This window comes from Phyllostomus hastatus, unplaced genomic scaffold (genome assembly GCF_019186645.2).
Source record: "Phyllostomus hastatus isolate PE091 unplaced genomic scaffold, TTU_PhHast_1.1 phas_scaffold_555, whole genome shotgun sequence".
Lineage (NCBI taxonomy): Eukaryota > Metazoa > Chordata > Mammalia > Chiroptera > Phyllostomidae > Phyllostomus > Phyllostomus hastatus.
Window position 1 is genome coordinate 3,612,848 of NW_025334036.1, and position 12,124 is coordinate 3,624,971.

The following is a 12,124-nucleotide window of genomic DNA, read 5'->3' on the forward strand; positions in this document are numbered from 1 at the left end:
TGTGGCTTTCTTTTCTTGTCTTCTCTTTCCTTTCCTTTCCTTTCTTTCAAAATATGTTTATTTTATAGAGGCAGAAAGTGGGGAGAGATAGAGAGAAAGAGACAGACAGACAGACAGACAGACATTGATTGGTTGCCTCCCATACGTGCCCCAACCAGGGATCAAACCTGCAACCTTAGCATGTGCCCTGACTGGGAATTGAACCCATGACCTTTTGGAGTATGGGACAACGCTCCGACCAGGTGAGCCACCCGGCCAGGGCTGCCGCACTTTTCCAGCGCTCCTGGTTCGGCTCGTGCAGAGCCCTCTGCTGCCTTGAGAACCTCCTCCTTCCCCCCGGGGCTGGACCCCTCCCCTCCCCTCCCTGCACCTCGCTGGCTGCGCTCTGCCCTCTGTGTAACCCTCGTTCGGCCGGGTGTTGAGATGCAGGTGTGTCCGTCCAGTAGCAAAGCTCTGAGCTTGCACAACTTTGGGGCACACCTGGATGCACCTGCCGGGCCATCCTGCAGACGAGAGAGGCAGAGCGGGGCATGGGGCCGGGAGAAAAGGCTGGATTTGGGTCAGGTTGTCAGTCACTCTCTTCTTCTTTTTAAAGTTTTATTTATTTTTAGAGAGAGGGGAAGGGAAGGAGAAAGAGAGGGAGAGAAACACGTGCGAGATCAATCTGTTGCCTCTTGCACACCCCCAACTGGAGACCCGGCCTGCAACCCAGGCATGTGCCCTGACTGGGAATCGAACCTGCGACCTTCCAGTTTGCAGACCAGTGCTCGGTCTACTGAGCCACACCAGCAAGGCACTACGTCCCCTTCTTAGGGCCCATGGGGCCCCTCACCCTGTGGGTGCTCAGGATGGGTGGAGAGGGCCCTCACCCTGTGGGTGCTCAGGATGGGTGGAGAGGGCTCTGAGGTGGCTCTCGCTGAGGGACATGGGGTGAGAGGAGCAAACAGAACCCGAGACCCCTGTCGTCGGAATCAGCCTGTCCTCAGCGGTTCCTCCGGCCGCCCCCCGCCAGCCCTCCCTACCTCTGTCCTTGCATTCTGACCTCCCCGTCCTGGCAGCGCGCCCCTGTGTCCGGGGCGGACCGTGGCTCGAACGGGGAGGGGGGGGGCGCTGTCCTGGGACACGAGGGCACCTCTTGCCTTTCCCGAGGCCGCAAGCCCGTCCTCTGCTCCTCGTCCGTGCCGTCTCCCTGGTCACTGTTTAGCCACCGCGCCCACATGACCATGTCCACTTTGAGGCAGGAGTCAGCCCTCCAGCCGTCAGGGGACACTGCCCGTCTCCTCGAGTTCCTGCCCAGTGCTCAGCGCCGGGGAGCAGGCAGAAGGCGGGTGACTGGTGTAGGTGGTGCCTTGGGGGGCACCGGGCTTCCGTTGTCCAGCCCCCCCCGCGGGGTCGCTGCAGGTACCCCGTTTCCCAGGTCAGACCCCCGAGGTCGGAGAGCGGTGGTGTTGCGTCCAAGGCAGCAGCGAGCTCAGCCTCCGGAGCCTGTGGCCCGGCCTGTTCCCCACAGGAACCTCCTGGTCCCTGCACCTATGGGTCCCCCCAGGAACCCCCTCCAGAGGGGTCCACGGGGGTGGGGCCCTGGGGTGAGGGGGTTTCAGTGGGGACAGCAGACAAGAGACGTCTCGTTTTACCGGAATTCCCACCGAGGGGCCGAGTGAACGCGCTCGCTGCCCCTTTTTTTGTCCCTGTGCCCCCGCCTGTCCTCCGAGACAGGTGCTGACGACAGCGCGAGGGAGTGAACCTCCCAGGAGGGTCCCCCGCGTGCCCGGCGTTGCCCTTGGCTGTGCGTGCAGGTCACACTGCGTCTCGCACGGGTGAGGGGACCGAGGCCCACAGGGGCCGAGTCACGTTGTCTGGCCACACAGCCAGGAAGGCCGGGGGCTGAGCCTCGGGCCACGGCCGTCTGTGCCAGCCCCTGCCTCTTGCGTCCCCTGCGGCGTGGACGGAAACCCCCCCGCCCCCCCGTGAATAATCGGCAGGTCATCTCTCTCCATCGGGTCAAGAGGTCTGTTGAGGTCACTCCCTGGATGGGACAAGGGTCCAGCTGAGGCCCCTGATGGTCGCACCGTGGTTGGGAATGGGAGCCAACCCAGCGGCCTCAGCTGGGGATGGGATGCCGGGGAAACGGGGGCGGGGGGGCAGCGGGGCCAGGTTCAAAACCCAGCGCCCCCACTCTTCCCAGCTGGGGGAGCCCACACGTCACCCCACTCAAGGCTGGGCCCTCGCCCCTGAAGATCACACGTGGCCATGCCCACGGCGCGGCAGCCTGGCCAGGGTTACAGGCGGGAACCACTCAAAGTGCTGAGTGAGTGCCACGCATGTCCTCGGTGCTTGGGAGCCCGGGGGGCCCCCCCAGGGGGCGTGAGGGAGACGCGCAGCGACCTTCGAGGCTGGCGTGGCAGATGCCCGGAGGACAGGAACCTCCACGAGGCCGCGCCTCCTGGCGTCTGGGTCCGGCAGCCGGTGGGTGCCGGGCCCCCGGCGGGCCGGGCGAGCGTGGGGCTGGCTCCCGGCGGGTGGGAGCTCAGAGATGGAGACGGCGCTGGGCGGCTCTCCTTTACACGGTTTCGGCTGAGAAGCGGGAGCGGGGAGGCACACGCATATTTCTAGGACAGATAACTGAAGGAGAGCACTGCTCTCTGCGCGGCGGAGCTCATGGACCCGGACGGTCTCTGCGGACGCGGTGGGGGGGGGGGCAGTGGGAAGTTGAGAGTGGCTAGGCCCGGTGGCCCCACTTTCCTTAGAGGAAGGGGTGGCACCCGGGAGGAGAGCGGTGGACCCTGGGGTCTCAGGAGAGAGGAGGGCTCACTAGGGAGCAGCCCGGACTGCACCCGCCCAGCAGAGGCCAGAGGAGCTGACCTTGGTCCTGGGGGCGGGGGTCCGAGGCTGGGCGCCCAGGGTGATGGCTGCTCAGGGCCGGTCCCGGGTTAGGGCTCTGCTGGCCGGGTGGGCACCAGAAGGTCTGCGAGGGGTGGGGTCCCGGGGGGTGGCTGCTGCTGGCGGAGCTGGGGCAGAGGGGGGCGGGGACCTGCCTGGGACACCGGCCACCACCAGGCTCACTCAGCTCCCTGGCCTCCCTGCCTGTTTCTCGGTCACCCCAGGCCACGGGGGCGGGGAGGGTGCTTCGGGCACGCACCCCCTCCCGCCTGCCGGGGACTCTGCCCTGGTGCTGGTTTGCTGACAGCAGAGTGCGACTGCGGCGTCTGGCCCGTGTGGGCTGCCCCACCCAAGCGCTTGGGCGGTGCATCCGGGTCTCTGGCCGCCCTCCTCGGCCACTGAGTCAGCACCCTGCCCGGGAGGCACCCGCGGGTCCAAGGGTCCAGGGAGGGGGACTTCCGGGGAGCAGGCGCTGCTCCTGAGCGTTGTCCGGGCAGCTCAAGAACCGTCCTGGGCCCAGGCCCCCTCTGGGACTTGGGGGTTCCCGCCCGGGGGGCGTGAGTGGGCTGCCGTCCCCTGCTGGGGACCCCCGTCCTGGCTCCGGCTCTGCTGGGAGCTGGTGTTTTTCAGCCTCGTCCTGCCGGGGCCTGTGCGGGGCGGGCTGTCGGGGACAGGTCAGCCGCGGGGCTGTGTGGGCAGCCGCAGGAGAGGGAAAGGCAGGGAAAGGTGTAGGGCGAGGCCCTGAGTCACCTCCCTGCCGGCGGGGGGGGTGGGGACAGTGCTGAGCCCTCTTCCTGTCTCACCCCAGATCCGATCGCTGCCGGCTCACAGCTGAGTCACGGGTCGGGGGGGAACCTCTAGGTGAGGCTGGGGGCTGAGTAGCTCCTGCGTCACTTCCTGCGGGCACCCTGGGGTCCTGCAGGTAGCTCCCCTCACACCCAGCTTCCTGTGTCCCCAGAGCCCCAGGCTGCATGCAGCCTGCCACGGTGGGCGCCGGGGTTTCACCCGACCTGGGAAAATGGCCACAGCCTCAGACAGCCCGGCTCTCTCTGTCCGGGACTCACGACGCGCTGGTAGGGAACCCATGTGGCCCAACGAGGCTCCGTCTCTGATGATGCCCAGCGACTCTGACCCCAAGGTGTGTGCCGGCGACGCGCACGGCGCCAGCCCCCCTCCCTGTCACCTCTGCACAAACAGCGCCCCGGAGCGGGGCGCGCGCAAGCACGGACAGGCCCCGCGGTGGGGCTCACGCACACGCAGACGGGCGGGCAGGCCCGGGCAGGGCCGCGCAGACGCCTGTGCTGTGGCTCTGGAGGCGGTGACCCCAGGCGCTGGCCGCTCGGGCAGAGAACACCTCTCCCTCACTCAGAGCCCCTCGGGGCGAGCGGGGGACCTGGTCCCACACACGCGGCCCTTGACTGACACCTTCCCGCCGCTCTGTGATTGGCCTGAGACCCTCATGTGTGCGAGCAGCTGCGGGACCGGGCAGGCGCGGCTCCTCCTCCTCCCCGCCCGGCTCCTCGGCCCGCTGGCTGGGCTGGATTTTCCTGCAGGGCTCCGGGTTCTGTTTTTGAGCCGCGCGAGTGCTGGTCGTGTGCTAGACGCCGTGCCAGCGCGGCGGCGGGGCGGGGGCGGGGAGGGGGGCGTGTGCGCGGTTGTGTTGAGTAAGCACTTGGCGGACGCGGCTGATTCCGCGTGTTGTTATTTACATGCGTAATCTTGCTCCTTCTCATAACAAGCCCAGGAGGCGCGGTGCTATTATGCCCATTTTACAGATAAGGACAGTGAGGCCCCAAGATGTTACCTGGCTCGCCCTAGTGGTGGAGCCAGGATTTGAACCCAGGGCTCTGCCTCTAGAGTCTGCAGTCCTAATCTATCTCAGTGGGGAAGCCAGCCCTGGTGGCGCCCGCCGGGCAGGGGGAGAGCTCGTGGGGGCCACGGCCTTCAGGACACCATGGCTTTGAGTCTGAGGGGCGTGGGACAGGGGACTTGGGAGGGGTGTCCCCAGAATGGAGGGCGTGGTGCGAGGGGCCCCTCATGCAGCTCTGGGAGTGTTTCCGCCCGTTCTCCCAGTGCCACTGCAGGGGGCAGAGGGTGCACCATGGGCGTCCTGGCCACCCCTGCAGCCGCCTGACCCGTGGCAGGTTCCCACTCCCTTCCAGGCCTGAGTGGGGCCGAGCTGCCACCTGGACTTTAGCTTTCATCTCCGACCTTTGGCCTTTCCGTAGTGTCTGGGCAGATTCCAAGGACAGCTTCCTGCCCGGACACAGGTGCTCCTCTGCGGGAGGATAGGCACGGGCAAATTCGGACCCGCCCTTGCTTTTGGGAAACCGGAGGGAGGGACCGCCGTAGCCACCTGCCCCGGACTCAGTGGGTCCCCTTGGGGCTGCCCCGAGGGTCATGTTTATGCACCGTCCCGCAGGACGCACACGGGAACACCAGAGCCCAGGGAGACGACGTGCCCACTGGCGCTTCTCAAAGTGCGGTCCTTGGACCTTCTGCTCCGGAATCCCTTGCGAGCGTGTCCACCTGCACGTTCTTAGGCCCCGTCCCGGGTGGGCAGCCTCCTAGTCCAGCAGGCCCAGGATCTGGAGTTGAGATCTTCTGGGCGGTTCTGCGGCACCCTGCCGTTTGCAGACGGTGGGTTCAGGAAGCAGACCACCTGAGCCAGATTCCCCCCGCGGCCTCTTTTTTGCTGTGTGTCTTTGTGTCTGTTGCTTAACCTCTCTGAGCCTTGACGCCTTCATTTGTAAAGCGGGGAGGACAGGCATCTCTGCCTCCCGGCGTTGTTGTGGGCCTGCAAGGAGGTGGTCTCTACGACACGTTCAGTGCAGCACCTTCCCCAGGGGACCTGTGGTGGCCGTGGAGGGCTCCCTCTGGGGTGGCGGTTCTTCCCCGGAGCTGAGCTTGTGAGCACGGGCAGCCTGATGGGCAGCCAGCGTGTCGGGATGGTTTTGGTTGGGAGAAGCGGGAGGTGTGTGCTGGGAACATTCCTGGGGCCTCACGGTGTGTCCGTGGGAAGTGCGGAGGAGTTGGGAATCAGAGGCTAAAGACCCGAAGTCCGCCATGATTCCGGACTTAGGAGTCGAAAGGGGGCCTTAACTGCTCCGGCCACAGCTGCCCTGTGTGGTTGCGGCTGCAGACTTCGGGCTGTGGACGTCAGGGAGGGCTTTCCCCTGTGAATTCCCAGTGCAGCCCAGTTCCGACTCTGGACAGTGATAAGGATAAGGTGACTTCATTTCCCTTTTCTCTTTGGCTGCTGGGAGGCTCAGCATTAAAGGAGTGGGGACCTCTGCCCTGCTTGTGGGGCCCTTTCCTTCCTTTTTGGTTTCAGTGTTTTCTCCATAGATGTGTTTTTTTTTTCCCTCTCTGCTCTTGACTTTAGTGTTTATATTTTGTTACCTTCTTTCCTTTGTGTATCCTCACTCTCGTGGAACCGGGCTGGGGGTATGTAAAATCACTCACCGTGGAGACACACACACACACACACACACAGATCTTCACAGCTCTGTCGGCATGTAACCCTTTGCTTCCTCTGCTTCACGAGACCGTGTTCATCTGCGTGGTCACCATCCGCTGGCTGGTTAGGGGACACCTGAGCTCGGGCAGGGTGGCTGCCTTATGCTTGTTTTTCTTTTCATATCAGCTGCGTGGAATTTTCAAAACAATTTCTCTCCAAATCCGTTTGCCACCCAGAGCCCACCCGGGGCCCTAGTGGATGGGTGTGCGTGTTTATTCCTGTCTTCTTCTTGGTCCTCTCCTCGTGTCTGTGTGGTTGTAGGTTCAAGTTCCCGAGGTTGAGGTTCGTGATATGGACATTCTGTTTGTTTATTTTTTTGAAGACTTTATTTATTCCTTTTTAGAGAGAGAGGAAGGGAGGGAGGAAGAAAGGGAGAGAAACATCAATGTGTGGTTGCCTCTCCCACGCCCCCTACTGGGGGCCTGGCCCACAACCCAGGCATGTGCCTTGACTAGGAATCGAACTGGCGACCCTTTGGTTCCCAGGATGGTGCTCAATCCACTGAGCCACACCAGCCAGGGTGAACATCCTGTTTAATAACAGTGACTACTCTTCCGTGAGTGCCTGCCAAGTGGCGCTGAGGGCTGGAGACCACTGTCCGAATTTCAGTGCGGGTGGAAGTTTGTTCTCTGAGGGGCCCAGGGGTGGGCGGTGCTTCCAAGCCCCGCCCCCTGGGACCCACTGCCACTCAAAGGCGCGTGGGAGGGTCCTCTGCCTGCTCATGTTCTGAGCTGGGCTCCAAAACCATCCCTTTGTGGTTTACTTCGCTTCGTATTTCGACCGTGTCCTTTTTTTAATGTCACTTTGCTCGTTTTTCTGGGGCTTCCGCAAAAACACCCTTTTCACCAGCTGCTGGTGTCCTGTCCAGTGGTCGCCTTCTGTCCCCTGCGGTCGGACATTTAGGTCGCCTCGATGTTTCCTTACCATGCATGGTGCTGTGGTTAACGTTCTTTTCCGTTCATCTGTGTGCCTGCTTCTTGCACAATGTTTGCGAAGCGGGAATGCTGCGTCCCCCATAAGCCTGACCCCCCCCCAGTCCCCAGCCCCTCGCCACTCATCACTGCCTTGCTGACCTACCTTCACTCTGATTGGTCCATCCTAGAGGGTGGGTTCGTGGGGGAGGGGTGGCCCCCAAGTAATGTCGGTCTTCCTCTCCCCAGGCTCCGAAGAGCGGCCGCTCCTCAGATTCCAAGCCGACAATGTCTCCAACTACACGGCCCTGCTGCTGAGCGGCGACGGCAAGACGCTGTATGTGGGTGCCCGGGAGGCCCTCTTCGCGCTCAGCAGCAGCGCCAGCTTCCTGCCGGGCGGGAGGTACCAGGAGGTGAGAGACGAGGCCCGGGGCTGGGCAGGCTGGGCAGAGGGGCTGGCAGTGCGGACGGAGGGGGAGCAGGAGGACTGACCTCCTGGGCCCGGGGCTGAGGCGCACGGAACAGGGAAAGGAGTGAAGAGGGGGGGACCCTTCGTTCCCACCTGCACACTTACCTGCCCCCTCGCCCTCCCCAGCTGCTGTGGAGCGCAGACGCCCAGAGGAAACACCAGTGCAGCTTCAAGGGCAAGGACCCGCAGGTGAGCCGGCACCTGGGCTGCGACCTGGGCTGCAGGTGGGGTGCAGGGTGGACCTGAACCCGGGACGGAAGCAGGACCGGGAGCAGCAGACGCAGCCAGCTGTGCTGGGCAGGACCTCGGCTGCTGAGGTGGCCAGACCTGGCTTTGAATCTTGGACAAATAGATCGGCCTCTCTGAGCCTCAGTGTCCCCCGCCTGTGAAATGGGGCCAGTGGTGCCTGTGTCCCTGGACCGACCGTGAGGGGCGATTCCAGGAGCTGATAGGGGTGAGGCCGCTGGCACGAAATCAGTGCGGAATAAACGCCCGCTTCCAGCAGGAGCGGCGGTTGCGTGGGGGCGGGAGCTGTGTCCCTCTGCACAGGGCCCTGATCGGGCAGGTCCGACAGATCCTGGTTTGGTTTGGTCCCGACCCGTGGGGGCCGGTCCGATCCAGCCCGGGGCTCCTCTGGAGGACTCCCCGTCTTTCCCAGAAGCCTCCTGGCCCTGAGTCCAGTGGGCGGGGCGCCGGGCGGCTGAGGCGAAGGCAATCGAGCACCAGACTCGGGATCGAGCCCCGGGTTCGAGCCCTGGCCGCCCCAGACTTCTCTGGTTCCGCACGTAGTATTCGGCACTTGCTTTGGGCCCAGGAGGCATCGCTGTGATAAAGAAGCACGAACAATAGGCAAAAACCAGTGCATTTACAGGGTAGTCAGGTTACACGCTTCATTTAAAAAGCGGAGGGTGGAGTTGCAGCAGTGAAAGGGGAAGGTCTCGAGGGAGAAGGTTTGGGGGGCGGGGGGGACCAGCGGAATCTCGCTTGGCGACGCCGTGGGCAAAGGCCGCGTGTGAGTCTGGAGCCAGGGCTCCGGCTGCGTGTCTCCTCCTGCTCGGGGCGTGGCTTCTCCCCCAAGGGGGCTGGGAGGGGACCCCCGTTTGCGCTGCCTCTGAAGAGGACATTCTGACGAGACAGCCCAAAGGAGGCGTTCTCTGCCCTCACCCCAGACCGAGGAGAAGGCTGCCAGGCACAGAACTAGCGGAGCCCCAAGGTCCCCTCCAGCGCACAGGACACGTCTGTGGTCCCCGATGGGCTTCTGCTTCTGGATTCTGCGGGTTCCCCTGCCCCCCTGACTGCAGGCCTCACCCCAAGCCCTGGCCTTGGGTCTCGGCGGTGCCCCCTGGTGGCTGGCTTGGGCCTGACACCCTCTCCCTCTCTCCCCAGCGTGACTGTCAAAACTATATCAAGATCCTCCTGCCACTCAACAGCAGCCACCTGTTCGCCTGCGGCACGGGGGCCTTCAGCCCCCTGTGCACCTACATCGTGAGTGCCCTTAGCCTCCTCACCTCCTGCCCCGGGGGGCTGTTCTGACTAGGGCAGGGCCTGGTGAGGCCTCTTGGTGGCGGTGGGCTCCCAGCGTCCTCCAGCTCTGCCCATGTTTCTGCCCTGGGCATTGTGCCCTGGGCTCACCTCAGCAGAGGCTGCGGGTGGGGCCGCCAGCCTGGAGCTGGCCGAACGTGGGTTTGAGTCCTGGTGCTGCTCCTTCCTGGCTGGCGTCTTGCTAAGCTGCGTCGCCCCTCTGCCTCCGGGGACAGCGAGTGCCCGCCACAGAGGGTGCTGCCAGACAGGGCTCCCCCGCCCTGTGCTGGGGTGTGGAGGACGGCCCACCTGACCTCTCCCCGCACCCCCTCAGAGTTGTTTTTCCCAGCATCCCCCGCTTCCCTGCCGAGCCCTGGCGTGCCCCTGAGCCCCCCCATGTCCGCTCCCCTGCAGACGGTGGAGAACTTCACGCTGGCGCGGGACCAGGCGGGGAACGTCCTTCTGGAAGACGGCAAGGGCCGTTGTCCCTTTGACCCCAACTTCAAGTCCACGGCCCTCATGGTTGGTGAGTGCAGGCGGCGGCGGGAGGGCTCCGGTGAGGCTCCGTGGGTGTGAAGTGCAGCTGTGACCTTGGGCCGCCCTTGGCTTCTCCCATTTCCTGCTCCCTCCTCTGTGCTCCCCAAGCCAGGGGCAGGGCTGGGGTCACTGCGGGTCTGAGCGGGGGACGAGGGGGCTCTGCCCTGGGGCCTCGGGGCCGTTCCCATGGGGAATGTTTTTTTTTTATTATTTTTTTAAAGATTTTATTTATTTATTTTTAGAGAGGGAAGGGAGAGAGAGAGAGAGCGAGAGAGAGAGAAACATCAATGTGTGGTTGCTGGGGGTTCTGGCCTGCAACCCAGGAATGTACCCTGGCTGGGAATCGAACCTGGGACACTTTGGTTCCCAGCCTGCGCTCAATGCACTGAGCTACGCCAGCCAGGGCTCCATGGGGAATGTTTTCTTGGCAGACGGCGAGCTCTACACCGGAACGGTCAGCAACTTCCAGGGGAACGACCCGGCCATCTCGCGGAGCCGCAGCCGCCGCCCCACCAAGACCGAGAGCTCCCTCAACTGGCTGCAAGGTGAGCCCCTGCTGCTGCTGCTGCCCGCCGCGGGTGGGCTCCGGAGCCCTGGGGGGTGGGGCGCTGCCCGCCGTGGGGCCTGAGAACAGAGCCTCGCCTCCTGGGGGTTCCTGGGCTGACTCTTCGCTCCCCGTCGGCTCCCGCAGACCCGGCGTTCGTGGCCTCAGCCTACGTCCCCGAGAGCCTGGGCAGCGTGCAAGGGGACGACGACAAGATCTACTTCTTCTTCAGCGAGACCGGCAAGGAGTTCGAGTTCTTCGAGAACACCATCGTGTCCCGTGTGGCCCGCATCTGCAAGGTGAGGGGGGTGGGCCCCCCAGAGCCCCCCAAAGGCTCCTCGGGTCCAAGGTCAGGACACACCAGGAGGTTTGTGCTTCTGTGAGCTGCTTTCATCCTCCGGGAAGAACGACTCAGCTAATGGTCTTTCTCTCCTCTTAAGTCGGACGGAACACCCCTTACTGTTTTCTCTTATGTGAGAAGTGTGAGCTGCAGAACAGAACATCACATGCAGATATCCCGAGACAAAGAGGCAGTGTAGCATCGTGATTGAGAGCCTGGGCTCCGGCCCTGGGCTGGAGTGGGTCAGAGCATGGTCCCGGTGCGCCAAGGTCGTGGGTTCGATCCCCGGTCAGGGCACGTACAAGAACCAGCCAATGAATGCGTCCATAAGTGGAACAGCAGATCAGTGTTTTTCTTTCTCTGCTTTCTACTCTTTCTCTAAAACTGATTAAAAATAAATAAACGAGCCTGGACTCCAGAGCCGGGCTGCATGCCCTCAGCCCCTGCCCGTCCCATGAGAGCTTGGGGAAGTCCCGGGCCTGCTCAGGGACAGCGACAGCGACAGCTCCCTGGTCTGTGCAGTGGGAACGTGAACCAACCCTGCACCCCCCCCCGCCCCCCGGTTGTGGGGTTAAACTGGTCCCTGTAAACCTTTCAGGCACGGGGCGGGCAGCAAACTCACCGCCAGCTGTTATGTCAGCTGTATTCCTGCTTCCCTACCCTGCGCAGTGACCGCTGTGATCGTCGTAGGAGGCTCCTTGTTAATCCTTTCTTTTTTGCACACGTGTGAGTACACGTGTTTATAAGAAAACCGCCGGCAGACGAGAGCTGCGCCGTGAGCGCGGTTCTCGCTAGGGAAGCCTTGACCTCTCTCTCCCCCGCCCCCGCCCCCCCCCCAGGGCGACGAGGGCGGCGGGCGCATCCTGCAGCAGCGCTGGACGTCCTTCCTGAAGGCCCAGCTGCTGTGCTCGCGGCCCGAGGACGGCTTCCCCTTCAACGTGCTGCAGGACGTCTTCACGCTGAGCCCCGGCCCCCGGGACTGGCAGGACACCCTGTTCTATGGGGTCTTCACGTCCCAGTGGTAGGGCCCTGGGGACCCGGCCGCGGGGATGGGCGGGTGCTGCGGGGGAGGAGGAGGCCGGGCTCCCGGGCTCAGCGGCCCTTTCTCGCGCAGGCACGGAGGGACTGCGGAGGGCTCTGCCGTCTGCGTCTTCTCCATGAGGGACGTGCAGAGGGTCTTCAGCGGCCTCTACAAGGAGGTGAACCGGGAGACGCAGCAGTGGTACACGGTGACCTACCCGGCGCCCACGCCCCGGCCCGGCGCGGTGAGGACTGCTCCCGGCACCCGGGGTGGGGGTGCAGGGGTCGGGGACGGGGCGTCTCCAAGTCTGTTTTGAACGTGAGGACCAAAGTCCCGGCCTGCTTGTCCCACTGGGACAGATGTGACCGTGACTGTCGGAAG

At 63.9% G+C, this 12,124-nt stretch overlaps 1 protein-coding gene across 4 annotated transcripts in view; it reads left to right on the forward strand.

Moving 5' to 3' along the window:
* Window positions 1-12,124, forward strand: part of SEMA4B (semaphorin 4B) — a 32,410-nt gene that overhangs the window by 15,286 nt on the left and 5,000 nt on the right. For all 4 annotated transcript variants that reach the window (XM_045824806.1, XM_045824807.1, XM_045824810.1 and 1 more), the window contains exons 3-10: window positions 7,561-7,724; window positions 7,907-7,969; window positions 9,167-9,265; window positions 9,716-9,827; window positions 10,270-10,383; window positions 10,530-10,681; window positions 11,562-11,743; window positions 11,837-11,987. In XM_045824806.1, the coding sequence (XP_045680762.1) occupies window positions 7,561-7,724; window positions 7,907-7,969; window positions 9,167-9,265; window positions 9,716-9,827; window positions 10,270-10,383; window positions 10,530-10,681; window positions 11,562-11,743; window positions 11,837-11,987 (1,037 nt within the window). The remainder of the gene's footprint in view (window positions 1-7,560; window positions 7,725-7,906; window positions 7,970-9,166; window positions 9,266-9,715; window positions 9,828-10,269; window positions 10,384-10,529; window positions 10,682-11,561; window positions 11,744-11,836; window positions 11,988-12,124) is intronic.